General features: G+C 33.7%; 2 protein-coding genes across 3 annotated transcripts in view; one reads left to right on the forward strand and one right to left on the reverse strand.

Moving 5' to 3' along the window:
- The window catches only part of LOC145678713 (uncharacterized), a 117,584-nt gene extending 109,459 nt beyond the window's left edge, over positions 1-8,125 (forward strand). The window contains exon 2 of the mRNA XM_081749140.1: positions 1,648-8,125. Coding sequence (XP_081605266.1) covers positions 1,648-3,579 — 1,932 coding nt within the window. The 3' untranslated portion in view covers positions 3,580-8,125. The remainder of the gene's footprint in view (positions 1-1,647) is intronic.
- Positions 8,126-12,585: 4,460 nt separating this feature from the next.
- Positions 12,586-22,971, reverse strand: part of LOC145678716 (carbonic anhydrase 7-like) — a 157,028-nt gene continuing 146,642 nt past the window's right edge. For both annotated transcript variants that reach the window (XM_081749147.1, XM_081749148.1), the window contains exons 6-7: positions 15,771-15,995; positions 12,586-13,698 (exon numbers count right to left, since the gene is read on the reverse strand). In XM_081749147.1, the coding sequence (XP_081605273.1) occupies positions 13,519-13,698; positions 15,771-15,995 (405 nt within the window). In that variant the 3' untranslated portion in view covers positions 12,586-13,518. The remainder of the gene's footprint in view (positions 13,699-15,770; positions 15,996-22,971) is intronic.

Raw genomic sequence — 22,971 nt, forward strand, 5'->3', positions numbered from 1 at the left:
CAACAAGTGTACATTATGCAACCACCATATCCCAAATGTCATTTTGGTTGCTTAGCCATCTTGTCAAGCTCATGGAAGTTACATATTTTGATGAATGTTTTCCAGGTTGCCTAAATGTAATCTGGCAGGCAACAGAAAAATTACCCAAAACCAAGAAACGTTTACAAAACTTTTTCCTTTTTTTCTTTTTTTTTCTTTTTTTTTCTTTTTTTTTTTTTGTAAAAAAATCTTGTATTCCTTACATGTTGTTTTCTGTTCGGAAAACATTTTATCCTGAGCTTGAGAGAGCTCAGTTTACAAAACTAAAGCTATATACAGCTATTTTGGGTATGGTGTTAGCTAAACATCATTATTCAAAGAATTCCTTAACCTTTTTACTGTTATATTGTGTTAAAATTTTTGAAACGAGAAATTTGTGGACAGTGTTTTAAGTGTTTTCTCTCTCGAATTTAAGCTGTCTCAATAAATGTTTTATATATAGTTATAATAAAGTTCTAGTTTATTCATAAATTTTAGATTATAATTTTGCTCCATGAAATGTGCTACATTTTCAGAACTGGTTTTGCTAACACTAAACTTTTTAGTAAAACAATTGTGTCTTGAATCTTAACCTAATAGTTCTATAGATAATTTGTTGGAATCAGAGGGTGTCCACCAATCTGCAATTTTTCTGTCCTATCGAATGATCGATTTTCTTTTATTCCTGTATGTTTTTCAGGATTTTCTATTCAGAATGCAGTAATTAAACAATTTTTTCGTCTTATAAAGGGAACACCAAGGTGGAACGTACTGTTACCTCTCCACTAAACTTTAAATTTTCTTTTTAAAAAAATACCAAAATTTCCCCAGTCCTTGGATCTAGTGAGAGCACCCCCCACTCATTTTCAATACCTGGCGCCCTTGTGTGTACACACACATTTCATAATTCAATATATAATTAACAGTGCTAAAATATGAAATGGTTTACTTGTCTGGGACATTCAAAGAGGAATGTTTTGCCTTATTACTAATCAGAAACCGAAGTTTACAATTAGAGGAAAAGTTTCGGGTTTTGAAGGTAGTGTGTATTGTGCACATTACGAAGAAATAATACAAAATAATTTAAATTGATATTAGTGTTTTTTCCCTTGAATTTCAACTTTACAATTGTAGGTTTAATATTAACTTTATAAAGGTTTCTTTCTCTTTTCTTTAGTTGTGTGTTCTTGCATGCAGTACACTCTAGAACAGAAATGTGTAACATCCGGTCCGCCTGATCGGCTATGAAGATATATTTATTACGTAATCTCTCAAATTGACTTAATTTTTTCCTTTAGATAACTGATATTCGTCTTGAAAATATCCTCCACGATGGGCCGCTGAGAAACATCTTCTGAATTCTTATTTTAACTCTTTATCCAAAGACACAGAAAACCCACTTTTGTTCTTCTGTAAAAGAGAGCATGAACTTTTGTGGCAACTGTACATTTTATATTAGATTATTATTATTTGAATGAAACAAAGGAAATTAGCATCTCGATACCTTATTTATTTTTTTTATGAAGGTCAATTAATCCAATATTCTAATATTAATACTGAGTTAATTAAAAAATAAAAGGTGAACTCAAACTTACAATTAATATGCCATGTCTCTCTTTCTATTTTCAGGGCTTCCTGCTTCTTGTATCCTTCGTTCACGGCGAAGAAGAAGCCTCGAGCCCAGTACCGGAAGAACAGTTAAAGCAGGCTCTGTTTAGCGCTGTCATTACACCTGGGACTAACCGGCAAAAGGCTTCGAATCGTGCAACTTCCAATAATGACAATGCACCCAACAACTTTGAACAAAACGAACCATCAACTCCGGAACCTCCCGTGGCATTCTTCTTTGATAAGAACGAAGAATCAGAAACTCCTCCACCTTCAGCTGTTGAAGATGATTCATCAAACTTTGTAGATGCCGGAGAACTAAATAATTTCTTTTCCAGTAACATCACAGCGGAGAATATCATTGAACAGAGTGAGAAACCTGATGGTAATATAACCGTTGATATATTTCAGGCTCCGCTAGTTGCTGCCTTTACAGTTCAGCAAGATGGGAGCACTGGCCTTACAAAGACAATCCTTCCTCTGGAACAGGATAGCAAAGACGTGCAGAGTTTTACTAATAAACTCCCTGAGCAAGACCTCATTCAACATGTAAGTACTCATGTGGGATTAACTCCCGAACAACAAGTACAATTACAGCGGATTAAGGCTTTCGAAGAACAGCAGCGACGAGAGCAGGAGAGACTACGGAAACTTCAAGAAGAGCAGAGAAAAGAGCAAGAGAGATTGCTACGACTTCAACAACAACAGCAGAGAGAATCGTTCGTGTCTCAACCTTCTGTGTCATTCCAAGCCAACAATGATATCTTCAGATCACAGCAACAAAGTTTTCCTTTCCAGTCTAGCAATCAAAACTTCTTCACTAGTAACACCAACAACAATCAACAATTTTCGTCCAATTTTGGCAGAAATAATCAACCATCGTTCAACTCTATTCCACAACAGCAGCAACCATCCAATAATGGCTTCAATGATCAGTTCTTCAGAAGCAATCCACAACAACAAAACCAAGTAAGCTTTGATATACAACCAAGCGTTTCTCAATCACTTCCAAATCCCAACTTTAACAGTTTCCAGGGATCTTTCAGTTCTTCCAGTTTTCCTTCTAGCCAGCGAGGATTTTCCAGTCAGCAATCACAATCATCCTTTACTTTGCAACCAAGTAATTCATTCTCCGTTCAACAGGATGGATTTAACCAAAATTTCAACCTTTTGAAACAGCCTCAAAATCAATTTGGTTTTAGCTCACGACCTCAATCATCAACATTCAACAATAATAATCAGAACTTCAACAGCTTCCAAACCCAATCGAGCTTCAGCTCTCAGAGACCTACTCCTTCGTTTAATCAACAAAGCTTCAATAGCCTCTCTCCCCCTCCTACCTTTAATCAACAACAAACTTTCTCTTCATTTAATCCTGAACAACAAAACTTTAATACACGCTCCAGAAATCCACGATTCAACACCCAGATTGGCACAATAAACTCTTTGCAACCTACCTCGTCCTTCCAACAACAAAGTTTTAATAGACCACGAGGCAATTTTAACAGTTTCCAAACAAGTAATTCTCAATTCAATCAACAAAGATTCCCTGTTAATAATAACTTTAGAGATTCTTCTTTCTCGAGCCAGAACAACTTTAACCCTTTCCAACCATCAACTTTCAGTTCTTTTACAATCAACAGTAGGCCGTCAAATAATTTTCCGTTTAGACCATCAAGTTCATTTGGGTCAAGCTTCAGTCAACGGACGCAAGTAGAACTTGCAACTAGGGGGAACTTCGATCAACAGGGCAACTTTAATACTCCTAAAGTTGTGCTAGCTCCACCGCCTCCATCATTCGAATTTACAAAACAATCGTTTCGGAGTGTCAAGAAAAAGCCTTACTATAGAACCTTGAGGGATAACAGAGCAGCATTAAAAGATGATGATGAAGAAGAAGATATATTGGCGCTGTATATTGTAGCACCAAAGAAACCATTGCTCAGAGGGTGAAAATGGCCATGGCAGGTCCTAATGGTCACAGATAAACAAGCTAGTCAACTCTCAATCTGCCAAACCAGTGCAAATATAGTATACAACAACCATCATTTACAAAACAAAACCCTAATGGCATTGTTTGCACTTTGGTAGAGTTTTGTAGAGTAACTGACAGAGTATCTATCAAATACAAAAGACAAGAATAGACACAAAGTGTGCAACAACATAACTCTGCAGTACAGCGAACTATAAATATAGAGTTAACACCAGGTTTCATGTTGACAACATCGTATTTACAGAAGTACAAGCTGAAAGCGAAAAGAGCAATAAAAAGTGTGGTAAAGTGAAGTGATTGAACTTCAGCAATAGTACAACTCCCACAAGTGTCACTAGTGCGCTGCAACTTCAATATTTCTCTGCATTTCTATACTAACGAAATGTGTGTCCTTTCTCAGTGTGATAAAATTTAACTTAACTTACTAGGGATGATTCCATACCGGGACCAAGTACCTGGATAAAAGCTATACATCGTCTGAAAGCTCTTGCCATGAGAAGTACGAAACCGTTTTCAAATTACGGGCAAACCCAAAACCTGACTCTACAAGGGACCAGTTTGTTAGTGCTTTTGACCATATGTATGGCATATTCGACACAATTAAAAATGAATGTTACAATGCATCACGCGTAAGCACCTTAGCCCATCATGTTCCTCTTTGGCTCGTTGTTAGAACGTGGCTCGGGCAAGGGTTTGATAAAATCACTTGGCACCCAAACATACCCATTTGGTCAGTGTTGCCAACAAATTGTAAATACAATGTGGCAGAAGATTTTGCTACCACTGAATGTATATCCATGTAACGTGGATAAACGCCATTCGTCACTAGAGAAAATATATTGTGGACGTATTCCTCTTTCAAGGACCCCAGTTTGTCAGTGTTGCCAACCAATTGTAAAAATGAGAAGGTGTGAAATAGGTTCGTACGATGAGACGATTATACACCAAGATTGGCAGAAACATTACACGACACTATAGCAAAAAGACGTTGTGTGTGACCATCTTCCAACCATTCTACATTGTCAGTGTTGCCAACCAAGTGTAAATATAACAGTGTTGCAAATGGCGTGCTTGCAATTGAACGAATATATAACGAAGGTGACATATAACAAACTGGCCTCTTATAGGGTCAGGTTGGGGGTTTCCCCGTGATTTGAAAACGGTTTCGTACTTCTCATGGCAAGAGCTTTCAGGCGATATATAGGTTTTATCCAGGTACTTGGTCCCGGTATGGAATCATCCCTAGTTAGTTTACTTAAATAAATCTTGAAACATACTTTTTTAAAAAACGTAAAAAAAGTAATGAAAATGTAAAAAAATTTCTTGAGATGTTATATTTAAATCATTATAGTGCTTACTGTAAAAAAAATGTATTTCATAGAACGGGAATATTTTCAACAGGTGTAAGAACAGGTGTTTAGAAATTAATTATTACTCCTTCGTCATAAAAAAAAATGTACACTCATGTCCAAAATGATTGTCGCATATCTATAACTGTCTTCTTGCCAGAAAATAATTTGATAATGATTTTGCAATGTACTTTTAATATTGTTACTATGTGTATAATCCGGAAATGTAAATTTGTGATAAATTTCACAGGAAAAGAATTATAGATACGAAAATTAGAATAAGTGAAACAAAATGTTGCTAAATGGACAAGAAAAGTTTCTTTTCGTTATATTGTTCTTATTTACTGCTCTTTTGACATGAAATTTACCACATACATGTATTTGTCGATTATACACATACTAACATTATAAGAAATACCGGGCGAATTCGTTATCAAATTGTATTCCTACAACAACATATTTATAGACATGCCACAATAATTTTGGACGTGAGTGTACAACCCTTGTTTTTGGCATAGGCACTGATTTACTTAACTCACAAGGACTGAATGTATTTTAGAGTTTAACATTCTGAATCACTAGAAGTAAATTTGCGCTATATATTTTTTTTCTTTTTTTGATAATGTCTAATGGCAAAGCAAATAATAAAGTTAAAATTGGAGAACACTGAAATGGCAGAACCTTGACACATACTGTGAAACAGATGAAAGGGCTGTTGGAGAACTTTGCAGTTGAGAAATACCGTACATCCTATTGTGACGTAAGATATTCATGAGGCAATTGCCTGCGACAAAAGCAAAACGGCATATCTCCAATTTGTAGTACTTTCAAATTATAGAACCCTCTCTTGCTTTTCTTTTAAAAGTATTATTTTAAGTAAGATGGCGCTAGATTTACTTGAAATTTCTCTTATTACATTTATCCACGAAACTAAACAGCCTGCACAAATTACTTGTTTACGTCAAAATTAAGATCTGTAGAAGATAAACAAATTAAATAGTTACGACTTCATCTAACAGAGGTCTGAATATTCATGTAGTGTTTACAGCTGTACGAAACGAATAGTTTGCTTGTAATCATATATTAGAAATCATGCATTAACTTAACTACAATGTAGTCTTCGAAGATAGTTTGAAACATAATTAATATTTTCTAAGCTCATATAATTATTGTAAAATATTTATATAGTCTACTAAGTGAAAATAAGAATGTCAACATGTTATTATTTTATACATCACTAGTACCTCTAAAATGTTACTTTAACTGCAGCAACAGTTCTAAGCTGCTTGTCAGCGTATATTCATTAACCTTGTGAAGTGCGTAAACAAATATTTAGAGGCGAGGACGAAACTCGCGGGTGAAATATTATCAGAGGAAGAAAGACAACTTTACGGAATCTACACGTGTTCCCGTGTTCTTATCCTTAAAGTATTTTCTGATGTGTAAATATTCGCACTATCATCTCATTAACTACAAAGTTCTTTTATGTTTTCTACCTCGAATAGGCTACGGTGGTTAAACTAATCCTGTTATAAGTCCTAAGATGGTTACAGTGTATATATTATATGAATGAGTGTGAATTACGGCTACTTAATTACTTGGTGATACAAATTACCTTTATGAATCGCGTCATGCCAAATTACCCCGAAAGATGGCAGATCGTGCGTCAGAAATCAGAGTAAATGGAAATTATACGAGTAATGACAGCCATTTTGGGAATATCTGAGAATTGTTTCGGGCATCTTGATCGGCTAATCATCTACTTGAATGTTCATAATTGTCTTAGAGAATGGGATGAGATTACTCGTAAAAATGTTTATTTACTGTGCAGAAATGTTTCATTACAGTTTGTTTCGATTGTGTATACAAATTATTTACGTTATGACAAAGTGAATCTTCACAAATATAATTCAGAAAAGCAGAATTATCTATTTTAAATTGAATTTTCCTTATTATTTACAGAACTGAGAAGTAATTTAAAGTGTATTCACTATATGTGTATTTTAACAATTTATCATAACACAGATATGCACGAATAAAGTGTAAAATACTATTTCTGAGCGTAAGATTTTCGGTTTGAAGGTATGCCTATACTATAGTCCAAATACTTATCACACCAGAGTCCTCTGACGGGGTAGGTTTGGATATATATAGATTTCAATAGATATTTGTTCAAAGATATCCAAAGGAGAATAACGCACTTGCTAATAAAATCTGGTATGGAAATTGGTGTTAAGTGCCTCACATTAAGTTGTATTCCTATATCATTCTAATAGGTATTTTAAAACTTAAATTCTGATCGTTATTGATTGATATTATAGTGTGCTAAATTGGAAATTTCATATCGTTCTTGTAGAATTCTTAATTCTATTCAAAGAATTGACTAATGATTATGTAATCAAACAATCAATCACAACCTTCTTGTATCAGCTTGCATTAATTGAGATTCACACGATTCAGAATTTATTATTCGACAGTTCTGAAGCTAATGCAAACTACACACAACCAGTTACTACATATTCTATCAGATTTTTTTTTAATCGTTAAAATTTTTAATAATTCACCGATAAGAGAACTGCAAAGATGTCATGATAAATGTCATTTAACTTGCATTTCAGTTCATTTAATGCCAAAATGTAGTGCATTTCCAGTTATTATTACAAAACAAAAGTTAACCATTTTGAGCTACATAAAACAAATGTTAACAAAAAGAAATTTGAACCATAAATTGTATATTTTAGCTAAACAAAATTTTGTGGAATTCATTATATTTCATTGCCTAACAGGTTAAAATATTCTAATATCTGTATGATAATATATATATAAGAAGTACAATTTCTACACATCAGTGGCCATCTTAGATAATAGTAATAGTTCTTTATTTAGAATAAACCAATGTTAGTTTATTCTAATGTATGAATGGACATATTACACATATTAACGACGAGCACGTTTAGTATGTAAATGCGTGGGCATTTGTGTTTGAGTGTATTTGCGAGCACCTATTGTAAGTATATTGTATCTGTGTATATGATTATGAATAAAATCCTTTTCTTAAACTAGTATACTAAGCATATACTTGTCCTTTCATAATCTGTTATTTGTTACTGTACTATAAATATAATAATTTACTTTAAATAAACCTCTTTTGTTATAAAAAGAATCAGATTTATTTTTATTCTACTCTTGTGCCTAATTATTGATACATTGAAAATGACAATGTATGTTCTTTGTAACTACACTGCGTAAAATATTACTATATAAAGAGATACAGTATTTTCGCTTAGCCGATAGTTAAAAAGCACAGCCTTGGAGTGCGTTGCCCGGGGTTCGCCTAGTGCCGTTCCGGTAATCGAGTAATCAATAACAATTCGATAAAATTTCGAAACTGTTTCGTTGATAAATAATTTTAGTTTATCGAATTATCGAACTTTCGATACTCTTAAAATGTTCGAGGCACTCGAAATGACCAAGATACTCGAACTGTTCGGGCATTCGAAGTATTCGAAACATTCGAAACATTAGAAACATTCGGAGAACTCGAGACAAAAAGAATCATGGTTGGCAAAATTTGGTGACATTCGAAAACTTTTGAATACCTGGCGAACGAAGATTTTTAATGATTCAACAATAACCAAAATGTCAGTAATATTCAAAGTTTGAATGATGCTCGAAATTTCGAGAACACTACAATACCAGAAATTGTGTTAATATTTGAAGTTTCAAATATACCCAAAATTTCTGTAATAATAAAATTCTCAAGATTAGAACTTTCACATATCCTAAATGTTCATAATATTCGAACTTTCGGTAATACTGAAAACTTCGATAGTATTCGAACTTTCGATAATACCCGAAACTTCAATAATTTCAAATACTCGAACAGTTTCGAGTAACCGATGGCAACTCGATAAATTTTCAAACCCGAAGTTCGATTATGCCCTCAGCCTTATCGAACATCCTAAGTTCGACCTTGTATATAATCGAAACTTTTCAGTGTTTATACAAAACTCAAAGGTAATAAGAGAATTATTTAAATTAAAAAGAGCCAGTTTCCGTTAAAAAAAAAAATCGGTAATGGACCCTGATATCACTCAAATACAAGCCCTCTGGAAGACCAAGAACTCTTAGAAAATGTTACGAAATTGAGTTTAATAAAAATAAATTCAAGACATATCTTGATGTGTATGAGATGTTCTTAAGAAACAATACATGAATAAATAAAGAAATGAAAATAAATAAATACAAATTCAGTGCCTAAATTCGATTTCGTAGAAGACCTCATTCGTAGCTATATGGTGAGTGTGCGTGGTTTTGATGCAAGAAAGCCGGATTCGATTCCCGGCCGGTGTTCATATGGTTGCTCGGATCCCACTTTAAGCTGTAGATCGACTTCATGAATAGCCTCGGTGCTTAACGAAGCGTTAAACTTCAGTTCACTTCCATTTCTATTTGGTGGAATTTTCAAAGAAAGAAAATAACCATTTACATTTCTATGTTGCATTATTTAAAATATAAAACTATAAACATTAGGTACATTTCTTTCCCTAATTTCAAGGGATAGAAGTTTCATTTTTACCGATGTGACTTTTCTCACATTCCTCCAGTGCTATTAATTAAGTTGAATTGATTTTGAGTTTAAGGTCCCTTTCAGCAGCGAGGCTATATGAGACGGGACCTATTGATTAACGTGGAACCCAAACCACATGAGTCGGCAATTTGTCGGGAATCGAACCCGGTTCTCTCACGCCAAAAGCGCGTACACTAATCGCTTAGCCACGAAGGAGCTCTGCTATTAAACTAATAATAACAAAAGCTAAAGGAAAAGGCAATATAATAATAATAATAATAATAATAATAATAATAAATGTTATTAATTCTTTACCTTTGTGAAATCAGCAAAAATTTATGGTATAGTATACCATTAGCAGATAACTGTAATTATTTTCGGATAAATATGAAACTACAGTAAATGCACAGGATTTCAACATGTTTTCAAAGCTTAATAATTAAATAAATTAAAAACCTATACTTAAACAAGGCATTCATTTCTATAGTTATTGCACACTAAAACATTACCTACTTACCAAGTTATCTTGAGCCATTATGAAGAAGAGGCATATGTTATCACTGTTTGGTTTAGAGTATTTCTTTCCCCTCGAGGCTTCAACTTCATGAATGAATTATAAGTCTAGCTTAGATATACCTAATGACACATCCCGTCATATGTGTCTGCTACTTGGGTCAGCTGAATCAGTTGATTAAAATTGAATGTGAACCAAGGACTAATCAGAGAATGACCTTGGGTTTATTGAAAGTTCCTGTGACCTATACATTACTGTATGTTAATATACGAATTAAGTTACTCTATTGATATATCAATTTTTATTCTTTTTAAAATTAGGTTAATTTACATTTTTAGTTGTCAACTAATAAAAGACTATTAGAATTTTTTTTTTTAAAATGTAATTACTCACGCAAAAAGAGCTGGCGTAAAGGAAAACATTCCTGGAGCCCAGAACTTTAGAATTACCAAAAGTTAAGATCAAGACGTCTTCCAACACTGACTACAATGTTGAATTGGAGGACGTAAAAATATTTTAGAAAAAATGAAAAGACATATTTCAGTTTAACCTCCCTCGATTATGCCATTTAGGCTAAGAGAGACGATGATTAAAGCAAGTGAGTGATGATGGAATAATTAATGGAATGAGATAGTGGGAGGATATTTGGAGTACCTCGAGAAAATTCACGGACGCGATGTTGTCCACCACAAACTTATTAGGTCGGGGATCGAACCAGGGACCCTATGCACGAGAGGTAACAGCTCTACCACTGAATTACTGCGCAAAAACATTTTAGATTCAGGATGCACAGTGTGTATGGTCTTCACCAGATATGAGCACTTTTCGCTCTCACTTTCATGTATCAAAATGAGGATGAATGATGATTAGGGTAGTCCTCATGATAATAAAATGAGTGAGGGTTCCATCTCTGGTTTGCACTGTATAATCATATTTAAAAAAAGAAAAAAACTCACTCATACAATATTTAACAACAAAGCTGAAATGAAATTGCCTGAGATTGAACTCGTGACCTATATTAAATTACCACTCAACAATTTCAGCTATTGCAATGACTTTACTCCAAGACTAAACATTGATAGAAAAGAAAAGAGTTTGTCTACTACACCCTCTGACTGTTCCTGTCCTTCTGCTGGTATTTTTTGTGATAAAAATTTTTAGTGGTCGCTCAGAGAGACATTTGAAGCCACGCATAACTTCTTATTAGTAAATATTACAAAACAAATTTGTAAATTCGAAATGAAGTGCGTGAAACATAGGAAGCAAGTAATTCGGAAACCATATAGCGAGATCAATAACATCACTAATTGCTAAGATAATTTTCTTCTGTTTCGAAAATCAAGAATATTGTAAGTGTACATTTGGACAGATGAAAATTAAAGTAGTGCAGGTTGCATTTGCTTATCTGACTAAACACCACTTTTCTTAAAAAATAAACAAAACAGTTGTTTTTATCACAAGAACTTTCAGTCACCTATTGAAATCTGCCATCTTTCAGAATGAAGCTCTGACTTACTCTAGTTTTTATGTTACCAAATTGGCTTATCTAGATCTGTTTTTTTTTTCTCGTCTCTCTTTTCTGAAAAGTAACTTATTCCACTTTAACTTTCATCCGTTCAAAATTAAATCGAACAAAAAAATTCAGGTTTTAAAATAAGTTAATTGCATATTTCGGTTATGATCCTGTGCTAAAACTGTAATTGGAAGTAATATAAATCAAAATTACAAAGAAGAACTTTATTTTCTGTTAAATACATAAGAATACAGTTCTATTTATATTACAAAAGAGAAACAGCACGAGTATTCAAAACTTAAGTTCCATGTATCGCAACTGCAAAGCAAGTGATGCTTGTTTATAACTCAGATTTACATAATTGTGTTACACTGTACATAAGAAAGATATTTCTTTCATTTACATGTCAATACGTAATTTTATTATGAAAGAAAACCTAGTAAATTGTTTTAATTTCTAAAGGTTTTATCCGTACAGTAAAGCATTATTATTTTCAATATGTTGTATATTAATAATCATCCAATTCTTGTAAGTTCAACATCAAATTGTTCCTTACATTTGATTTCGTTTTGTTTTAGTTTTACTAGATACTTGAAATACAGATTAAATTTCTTGAATTCGAAGTTAGTTTGGTCTTTAATGAGTTACTAATGTTATGTCCCACTGTATAAACTAAAGATTCTGCAATAGTGCAGTATTAGTACAGTTTCTCCGCATACAAGAATCTCCTGAGAGCGATAGAACATAGAAAAATGTTTGATTTAAATTAATCGCTGAGCAAAACAATGCGTTTATTGTAAAATGTATTAACGTGTAACAGTTTCGCCAACTTTGGCTTTGGTAACACTTTGGCTTCATCAGACACTATCTCTGATAAAGCCAAGTGGATAGTTGGCAAAACTGTTACATGTTAATATATATATATATATATATATATATATATATATATATATATATATATATATATATATATATATATATATATATATATATATATATATATATATATATATATATATATTTACAATAACCTTATTGCTTTGATCAGCGATTAGTTTAAATCAAATTTAAGTCTATGCAAGCAAAGCTTGGACAATGGGAAACATTATACAAATGTTGTGTATAGCCAAATAGAAGTTTCTTGAAACGAAGGAATCTTCCTTTGTTTCCGTAAGGTTATTTTTTACAATTGTTGAATAAAGAGTATTCTTGTTACTGTTTTGCATCTAAATAAATGCATTTATCATCAACTTTCTATTCACCTTTTCGGAAACTTTTTTCTAGCATCTTTCTTCCCCTTTTCCGACCATAACCTTGCACTTCAAATCCGATCCTTAGTTATCACGTTTTTCCCTAACACGTAGAACAAAAGAATACAAGAAATAAAGGACCTACGCACCAATATGCGTGGAAGGATATGGTGTCACTATATACGTTGATGTTCATGTGAAGTCAAATATTCTGTGCGTATGTATGATTTTGATAATATTACTAAGAATATGCTTTCATTTTTTTTCTAACATAATCATCAGTTAACACTTTACCTTTTTTTTTTTACTGTACGGCAAAATAATGCCGTCTGCACGAAAGCATGTGTTCAATGAACAACTTAAATTGTTCAGGTACATTGTATCGTAATGTTATTTGATATGGACGAAGTAAAAACTATCTTTATTCATAAATAATATTTTGATTCGAACTAATAATTCGTTATTATCCTGTTCATAACTTTCTAAATTATATATTTCAAAACATACCTAATAATTTACGATTTAAAATTAAGAAATATAACTTCTTAATATTTTTATGTTACTTCTTTCTTTTCGTAATTAAATATCTATTTTATATTCTACCGCCATAACATTTTTGTTTATCACATTACAGAAAACTTATAGTACTGTATATTCTTATCATGATCCTTGTCAAAGTCCTTATTCATTTCTGTTTATTTTCCTACAACACATACAGTGTAATTATACATAGGAAAGCAGTTGCTATTGAAGCACTTATTGGCGAAGCTAAGTTCTGATTCTTGACGTTATAGAGTACACTTCGTCCAGCCCGTGGCTGTACAGGTCGATAATTATGCGTTAAGAAGCCTTCTTGTGAATGGATAGTGCGAAATGCTTCCACCTGCAAAAGAATAATAATACGTATGATAAAACAATAATATGGAACAGTGATGCATTGTGGGTCAGCACAAAATGAGAACCAAACTTGGGGGCAATTTTCTAGTTTCTTTGCCCTCCCCCGTGACAACGGCACGTAATTCCTACATTATCTGAATCTTTGTCCTATTCTGAGTATTCTCTTTGATGTGCATCCTCTTTGGTCTCTATTCAGGCCAAAGTAATTATATGAAATTGCATCTTTTCAAAAATCAATCCGATACACCTTGCATAGTGAGCTTGATAATCAAATAGTTCAAGTGAAACTTCGATCCAACTATATTATGAGGACCGACTCCTCTTACTGATATGCATTGAGTTTTTACATTTTTATAATATTATTCGCGTTCCGAATGAAATATATTCATAGGCCTTCATTTTATCATCACTGATGTAAAGAACGGGAAAAATCTTTTTTAAAAAAAATCCTTTTCTGTTATTTTTTTTCTTTGTTTACTTCCAGCAGTTCTACTGCTTGTAGTTAATGTCCATGCACACTTAAATAAGAACGCTCAGCAATCAGCAAACGAGAACCATCTAAGTAGGGTAACCTGTTTATAAAAACATATTTTCCATGTTAAATTTTCTTTGTTCATACACCAAAGGTTTTCTTTTTCTTTGTTTTACTACTGATTTCCATATAATCAGTTGCTCTACATCTCAACAACTATCTGCATTTCTTTTAATAACAAATTAAACTACATTCCTGGAAACACTAACATCAACCATAGATTCAACATCATAACTCCTAATCCATATAGGCCTATGCAAAGTATATTATCCTACTTAAACACTTTCCGCCCTTCAGTTTCATCTCAAGACTTTCATAAAGTACTTTCTTAGATTTTTTTTTTTTTTTACAGATTCTTAAGAGAAATCAATCATTTCTTGAATATTCTCGACACTCTTTATCTGTGTTATATCTTAATATACCAAATTCATACGTTACCAAAAGAAGGCAGCAAAGAAAACCGGAAGTTTTAGGTGGAAATATAAGTAAATATCCATGAACATCCGTACAAAGAACTACTGTCTATGGCAATGGTAAAAGTGTCCGCATTTAAATAAATTTCTAATTGCACTTTCCGTACTAATTTGAGGATGTTGAATCCAATAAAACTATTTTTAAAAAAATCCGTCCATGAAGTCACGAGAAAAATGACCTCCTAAAAGTTGAAGGCATTTTTCAAAATGGAGTTCTCTTCTTTCTCAACTAATGGAAAAAGAACCCTAGCAGAAGTAGTGTGACGTAGGTATGGGCTCGCCCATTTTTCGCACGGGGGTTTCAAATGACACCACGGAATAGCACACAGATAACTACCCGGAGTAGCAGACGACATCTAAGTATAGACCACACCTCAAAAACTGAAAATGGACTTGACCGTGTCGTTGACCTTTCCCCGCTACCCCTGTTTTAGGGTTCTTCTTGTCATCTGTGAGCTGTACTTATATATTCTATTTCCAAAACTCTTATGTTTCCGTAATGTTTCAAAGTTTATGGGAAAAACAATAAAAAAAAAATGTCCCTATTTATTGGAGTTACGTGTTACAGAGTTAAAGGAGATTATAGTAAAAAGGGGGAGGGAACATTTAAATAACAACATTGTTTGTGAGTTCCCTTTTGGCTAAACGATTGGCATATGTGTCTTTGGCGTGGGAGACCCGGGTTCAATTCCTGACGGGAGCTCATGTGGTTCGGATCCCACATTAACCCGTAGCTCGACGTCTCATATAGCCTCGCTGCTGAAAGGGACGCTAAGCTCAAAAATCAAATCAAATCATTTGTTTGTCTATCTGGAGATTCATGCTCTTTCTCAGCACACAAAAAAACATCAGACGTCAATCTGCAGTTTGTTTTAGCGTCGAGCGAACCATGAACCTAATTCGTAACAATACATATATGAAATCATTTTAATGGTTTAAATAGTTAATCATTAATGTTTAAGAGGAATATGAATTTTACACAAACCTTCATTATACAAAAACAACTATCTTCAATGAATCTGTATAACAAAAATTTAAAGACACGTCTATTACCTGCTGATGAGAAATTTGAATCGGCTCCTTGAAATCTATCCAGGTAACTACTTCAGCACAAGGTGGCGTTGTGAGGGACCCATTGTAAGTAAAATAATGTTGGCGATCAACATTCAACATAGCGTCCAAAGTAAACGTTTGAGCTAAAACAGCTTCTGTTCTAGGTTGTGATATTCGAGGTAAGTTCTCAACCATCTCTACGTAAGTTGGATTTTCAGAACTCACCTAGAAATGATATATCAGGAATATATTCATAAGTTGAACATAAGGATAAACTTTGAACATTTGTAAATATTGTTAACTTCTTGATTTGTGAGAATACAAATCTATTACTGCAACATACATATAGGTTTGGAAAGAGAAGCAAAACCAATTCAATAAGCAGTGCTCGATAAAATGAAATCTTTCAGTTTAACATCCCACGTATGCCCTTTGGGCTAAGGTAGACGAGTGATTAAGGCCAGTGAATAATGATGGAATAATTGGTGGAATGAAAATAAAGGAGGAAATTGGAGTATCCAGAGAAAACCCACGAACACGATCTTGTCTACCGCATACTTACTTGGCCGGAGATCAAAGCACCAGAGGTAAGCGCTCCACTACTGAGCCACCGTGCTCCCGCAGTGCTTGGTAAAAACAGCAAGTACTCGTATTATAAATCGTATTAACTTTATATCTCAATGTTATATATTGTTATTCTTTGAAATGAGGGGCCGCGGTGGCTCAGTTGTAGAGTGTTCACCTCTGGTGTATGGGGTCCTTGGTTCGTACCCAGCTCGCGCCAAATGAACTTTGTGGTGGACAAACACCCTGTGCGTGAGTTTTCTCAGGGTTTTCCCGTTTCCCTCCATTTTCTTCATTCCACCATTCTATTAATTTCTCATCATCACCGTCTCCTTTAGTCTAGTCGGAAAAACCGTGGGACGTAAAACTTAAAGATTTCACTTTCCTTTAAGATGAAAAGATAACGCAAAACAGTCTAGATTGTACATATATGTTTCAATAATTTCATCTGTACAAATTAAAAAATACGCACTAAAATGTTTTATCGTCATATAAAGTAAACCCGTCATAACTCGATGTGCTTGTATCTTCGTTAGTGCATAGTTTTTCAAGGATTACAGGACAGTTAAATCTTTTCATTAGGTAACATGTATGACTCGACCAATTTTAGCACACAATTTTATGTATATTCATATTAATATCACATTAGATGTCAGAAAAATAAAATTCATCCTTCTTTACAGAAATCATGTACTTCGAATTCTGTGAACATTTGTGAAACGAAAAATGAAAACAATTCCCTTTCGATTCTATACTTCTTAAGTCGATGCGTTCTTTGTAATACATGTATTACGTACAATCTTGTTCAAAAGTATATTGGCCATCGTAACTTTCCTTTAGAAGATCATATTCTGACAACCATACTTAGATCATTCTAATGTTTTGACTATAAGGATCTAAATTGCCCAAAGGTAAACAACGCTTGTTTGATTTAATTACATTTATAGGTAAGAGTACAGTACAGGGATATTCAAAAATATATCAAGAGCCAGAATTTTTTTTTTTAACAACACTGTATACGTGACACATGAAGATGTTCATCCGATTAGCGTAAACATCGCATTAATTATCCATGTATCAAATATTAGAAACATCCGTCTAAAATACAGATATATTGACTTTCAAAACAGAATTAAATTCGATTTCAAGATAGCCACAACCTTAACATAAAAATAAAGTTATTGGGATCTTTAAAAAAAAAAAAAAAACACCTAGTTATGCATGAGCAACTGCTCAACATGTCAGCCAGTCTCATATTTGTTTCTCTTCCATGCAAGAAAGGACATAGCTATCGCCCATTTTGTCTAACGAAAATTTTGTGAAAAATATTATTTATTGCGTACTAAAATTCTGCTCCGAATACTGAACAGAAGGTTATATGAAAGAACAAATAAAGATGTTGAGGAGGAGCAGTTCGGGTTCAGAAGAGGCAAGGGTACAAGAGATGCAATTGGATTATTAAGGGCGATCGGTGAAAGATTTATAGAAAAAGGGAAAGAGGTATATATTGTATTTATTGATCTAGAAAAGGCTTTTGACCGCGTGAATTGGGAATTGTTGTTGGGAGTTCTAACGAAGATAGGGTTGGAATGGAAAGATAGAAAACTCATAAGAAACTTATGCATGAACCAACAAGTAAGTGTTAGGATAGGGGAAGAACTGATGGAAGAGAGTGCAATTGGAAGGGGAGTTCGACAAGGATGCTGCCTCTCGCCAACACTATTTAATATCTATCTAGAAGAGATAGTGAAAAAGAGCCTACATGATGATGATGGCATTTCGGTAGGAGGTAGAATGATTAGATGCATAAGATTTGCAGACGATATGGCGCTTCTTGCAGAATCTGAAAAGAAAATCAATAAAATGTTAGAAAAAATGAGAAAGGGCTTTGAAGAATATGGGATGAAAATAAATGTTAGAAAGACAAAAGCCATGGTGATTGGAACGAAGGGGTCTGTGTCAAATATAAAAGTGGGAGGGGAGAAAATAGAACAAGTGAATAGTTTTCGATATCTGGGTAGTATTCTTAGTAATAACATGAAGTGCGAACGTGAAATAAAAGCAAGGATAGGAATGGCGAAAGAAGCCTTTAGGAGGAAGAAAAATCTGTTTTGTGGGACCTTGAATAAAGAGTTGAGAAAAAGACTCATAAAATGCTTTGTGTGGAGTGTTGTACTGTATGGGGCGGAAACGTGGACATTACGTAAAGGTGACGAAAATCGACTGGAAGCCTTCGAAATATGGGTGTGGATAAGAATGGAAAGAATTAGTTGGGTCGAGCGGAAAACGAATGAGAGGTTGTTAGAAATGATGGGTGAGAAAAGAACACTTTTAGATATTATTAGGAAGAGGAAGAGAAACTGGTTGGGACATTGCCTAAGAAGAGATTGTATCATGAGGGATGTCCTAGAGGGTATGGTGGCGGAAAAGAGAGGGAGGGGGCGAGGGAGACTACAATTAATGGATGATATTAAAACAGAAAGATCATACGCGAAGACGAAGAGGTTAGCGGAGGACCGTGGAGCATGGAAGCTTCTTAGCTGCGGTAAGTGACCTGCCAATAAAGGCAGAATATCTATGATAATGATGTTGTTTGCTGACGATGCTACTTGGCCAAAGAACTTATAGGCTCAATAAAGTTCTGGGCTAGGGATGTAAAATACCTGGGTATTTATTTCAGTGGGTAAATACCCTGGGTAAATACCCGGGTATTTACCCAAAATGGGTATTTTAGTGGGTATTTTATGTTTCAATTAGCAATAAATGGATTTTATTGTTGTCAATGAAAAATATAATGGTCATTTGTATCACCTGCAACAGGAGCACTAAATAACCATCTAATTAATCATTTTTTCTAGTAATTAAAGAATGAATTTGATATTTATTAAATCAATTTCCTACGTACTCACCATAATTTTCTTTCTACTTACACTAAATTTCATTCTATTACTCTTGGCGGAAAATAATTATCCATTCTACCCTGTGAATTCTTGCCTTGGTGTGCCACTAAGGCCTCCAATCAATTACGCGGTAGAATTTGGTAGTGGATCAAACCAACACGAAAATTTAAAATTTATGACAGAACGTAATGATGACTAAAGAAAGTGAAGTCAGTTGTCACCAAACCAGTCATACACTAGTATTAAGTTTTCTGCCTGCCAGCAGCTCCTGATATTAATGACATGGAATTTAAGTTCTTCTTTAGGTTCGCCTCTCATGAAACTATCTCCATTTTTCTCAATCTGGCTCATCTTTTTTTATCTTACAATACATTCTCCAGTTTTTCAAATCACCGATGAACACACTAACTAAAGTATTTAAGTAACAGCAGGATTCTCTATTACTAAAGAAATAAGTTTTCTTTTGGTTTACGAAATTTATTAAAGGCGGAAAATGAATTATTAATAATTGCTTTCCTATTTTAAAGATCTAAAGTTTACAACAATTTTATTATTATATATATATATATATATATATATATATATATATATATATATATATATATATATATATATGTATGTATGTATTGTTAGCATTACCTTAATTTTTTTGAATAGTAATGATGAAAACAACCTTTTTAATAATTAAAATACTGAATTGATATTACAGATACGGCTGCTTACTTTCTTCACTCAAAATTATGTTATTTTTGGTATTTTATCTATAGGCAATGAGATGTACTGAATGATAGAGTATGCAAAAAATTGGACCAATAAGTTTAAGTTTTACATCTGGTTTACGAAATTAATAAATTAATCTGTTTAAGAAATCACACTGTAACAACGAAGTTGTTGATATAGTTATATCATAGTAAAGAAGCTCGACTTTAGTAACTAATAACCTTGAAAATACTTAGAAACTTTAAAAAATTACACATTTACCGATTACAATAATCAAGGTAATTAAATTTAATAAATTGGTCGATTAAATTATTTACTAAATATTGGAAGAAAATTGTCCATAAAATACGGAATAACATCTCGTAAAACACTTAAGTAACTAATTCCTGATTTTTAGAAGTGTTCACTAAATGGAGTTTAACACTAAGAATAATGGTTTGTAACACTAAGAATAATGGTTTGTGAAAGAATTTGTTGGAATAGCATGCTTAAAATATTAATGTGATAAACAACATTAAGCTGTATAGAAACTCAGTAATATTTATACTTTAAATTATTCAATATAGAACAGCAATTAACCTGTACCATATTTGGAGTACTATAAAACGACCACAAATTTTACCGTCCTACTCAAATCAACCGTAAGATCAGAGTCGGAATCATCACATAATTCTTCAATATCAACATCACTATTACTCACTTCTTCATTTCCTTCTGTCACCCATTTCTCTGTATCCTCTTCCAATGTCTCTGGTGTTTTGTTCTGTTCCATGGCAACCGGTGGTGACTTGTTCCTTGATGATCCTGGTCCTGAGTGTTGCATCCATGAAACTTCAGGCAATCTCTTATTTAAAAGCTTCCAGTTATAAGAAGGATATGTTAGTTTTCCTGTCCTCTCCAATGGTAAACGATTTATTGTTTTACTAAATGTAGAGAGTTCTTTCTGTGCCAGCAGATGTAACCTGAGTACAAAGGATTCGAATGCCGACATCAGCTAATTCAGTGATGTCTCGAAACCCACTCCACGAAAGTAGTGAGCTCATTTGTTCCACTCCGTCCCACGAAAACATCCTTGCCCAATTTCCTTCCCTGTCCCTATAGGCAGTCAAATGTGATCTCAGTAAAACATAATTCAATCCCATTTGTTTTCCAACTTCATAAACGAAGTTTACTCCATCCAGCAATCCTTCAGCGGTCAATTTGCAGCCGTGAAAAGTGGGATTGAGGAGATCTGCAGCCAGATGAATTGGACCCAAGCCGGGTTCACTTCTTTGTTTAAAATTTTCCATCATTGGTTGCTCTTCTGTTTTCGAAAGTATTGATGGTGGTAACTGTTCTGTCAGAGTTGGATGAAGACTGGAATTTTGAGTGCAAAGTGTCTATCTGATACTCATTTTACTCGAAGCAATTAATCAAATCCACTACAGGTTTCAAAATGGCTACAAGGTTTTCAGTACATATCCAGAATACATCATCAAGAAGTATTTCCTTGATTTCTGAAGGTAATGACGATTCCTCACTCATGCGAGCGTCTGAAGCCCGGTTTTATTGACAAGCACACTTTGGAGGCATTGTAAATGGTTTCCTCATCTTGTTTCTTCAGGCAACTTTAACGAAATTATAATCCTTTTCTCCCTTGAGTTTTGTGTAAATAGTGCTTGCAGGTGATGGCTATGTTTGATTGTTTTAACAACATCAATTACACTTCCCAGTAATGTCTTTACCGATGGAAATTCGATGATGTCAGAACAAAGCAAATGGAAAAGATGAACAAGACAACCCAAAGATACTATACTAGAATACTTCTGTTTTACTAATTTAAAAGCTGCTCTCATGTTGGACGAGTTGTCTTCTATGATTATTAAAAAGTTTTCAGGGTTATGTTTTTACAAAACATTCATAATCTCTTCAGACAAGTAATATGCATCGTGTTTATTTTCTTTCGACAACGCGAAATCAACAAAAACAGGTCAGGCTTTAAAATGACGAAATAACTGATAGATTCATTTCTTAAGTTACTCCAACCGTCACATTGGAAATATAGGTTTCTTGATTCCTCTAACTTCATTTTAACTTCCCCTTGCACTTGACTGTGTTAAGCGTCCCAGTCAGGCGATACCTTGATGGGAGAGAATACGAAGGACGAATTTTCTTTTTAAAAAATTCAATCCACAAAGGGTGATCAACAAGTGACAGGGGACACCATTAACGAAGATCGCTTTGGCAATGCTTTCCTTCAACGCTTCCTGTAAGACTTCATTAAGGTTTCATACGTCGGCATTTGTTTTAAGAAACATCAATATTAAGATTCTATCAAAAATCCGAAATAGTAACATTGAACCTAAGAAGCCATAAAAAGTCAAGAAAAGCCTGTATATTTGATGGAAATTGATGTTATTTTTTTCGTATAATAAATGTGACTACTATATCAAACTCACTTTCTCCTTTCATTAAAATTACTCCAAAATGTTCTTTTAAGTTCGAAGCTAGTAGACATAAGATACCATCTTTTCATAATTAACTTGAACCTCTATAATGTTCGACTCGGAAAGATTTTGATAATTTTGGTCATCTTTATTCAATTAGTTGTAGCCTTTGATATGTAATGCTTTAGATAGATGATCCAGCTTTCGTTTATCTTTTATTCGTATGACGGTTGTCTGAGTTGTCTGTGAAACATTTATGAGAATTTTAAAATTTCAAAATTGTACATTTCGAGAAAAATTGCTGGATTGAAGGAGTCTCAAAACATGTGTTCTCAAATGAAAATACACAATAACTTGATAGGGCTCTTGAGAATCGGCGGCGTATCGCAGGCTTTACATTTAAAACTGGGTCTGTCTCCCAAGGATTTAACAAAGAAGGATTATATACGATTTCAGGGTTTAAACAACCTAAGGCTTGAAGTCATACTACGATTTCTTAATTGTTTAAGTCTTGGCGAAACTAATCCAATTTTAAAAGCCGTTCACACCTTGGTGAAGAAAGGGCATAGGTGGATAAGCATAGTAAAATAG

Source organism: Thermobia domestica, chromosome 2 (assembly GCF_964235325.1).
Source record: "Thermobia domestica chromosome 2, izTheDome1.hap1.1, whole genome shotgun sequence".
In the NCBI taxonomy this organism is placed as follows: domain Eukaryota; kingdom Metazoa; phylum Arthropoda; class Insecta; order Zygentoma; family Lepismatidae; genus Thermobia; species Thermobia domestica.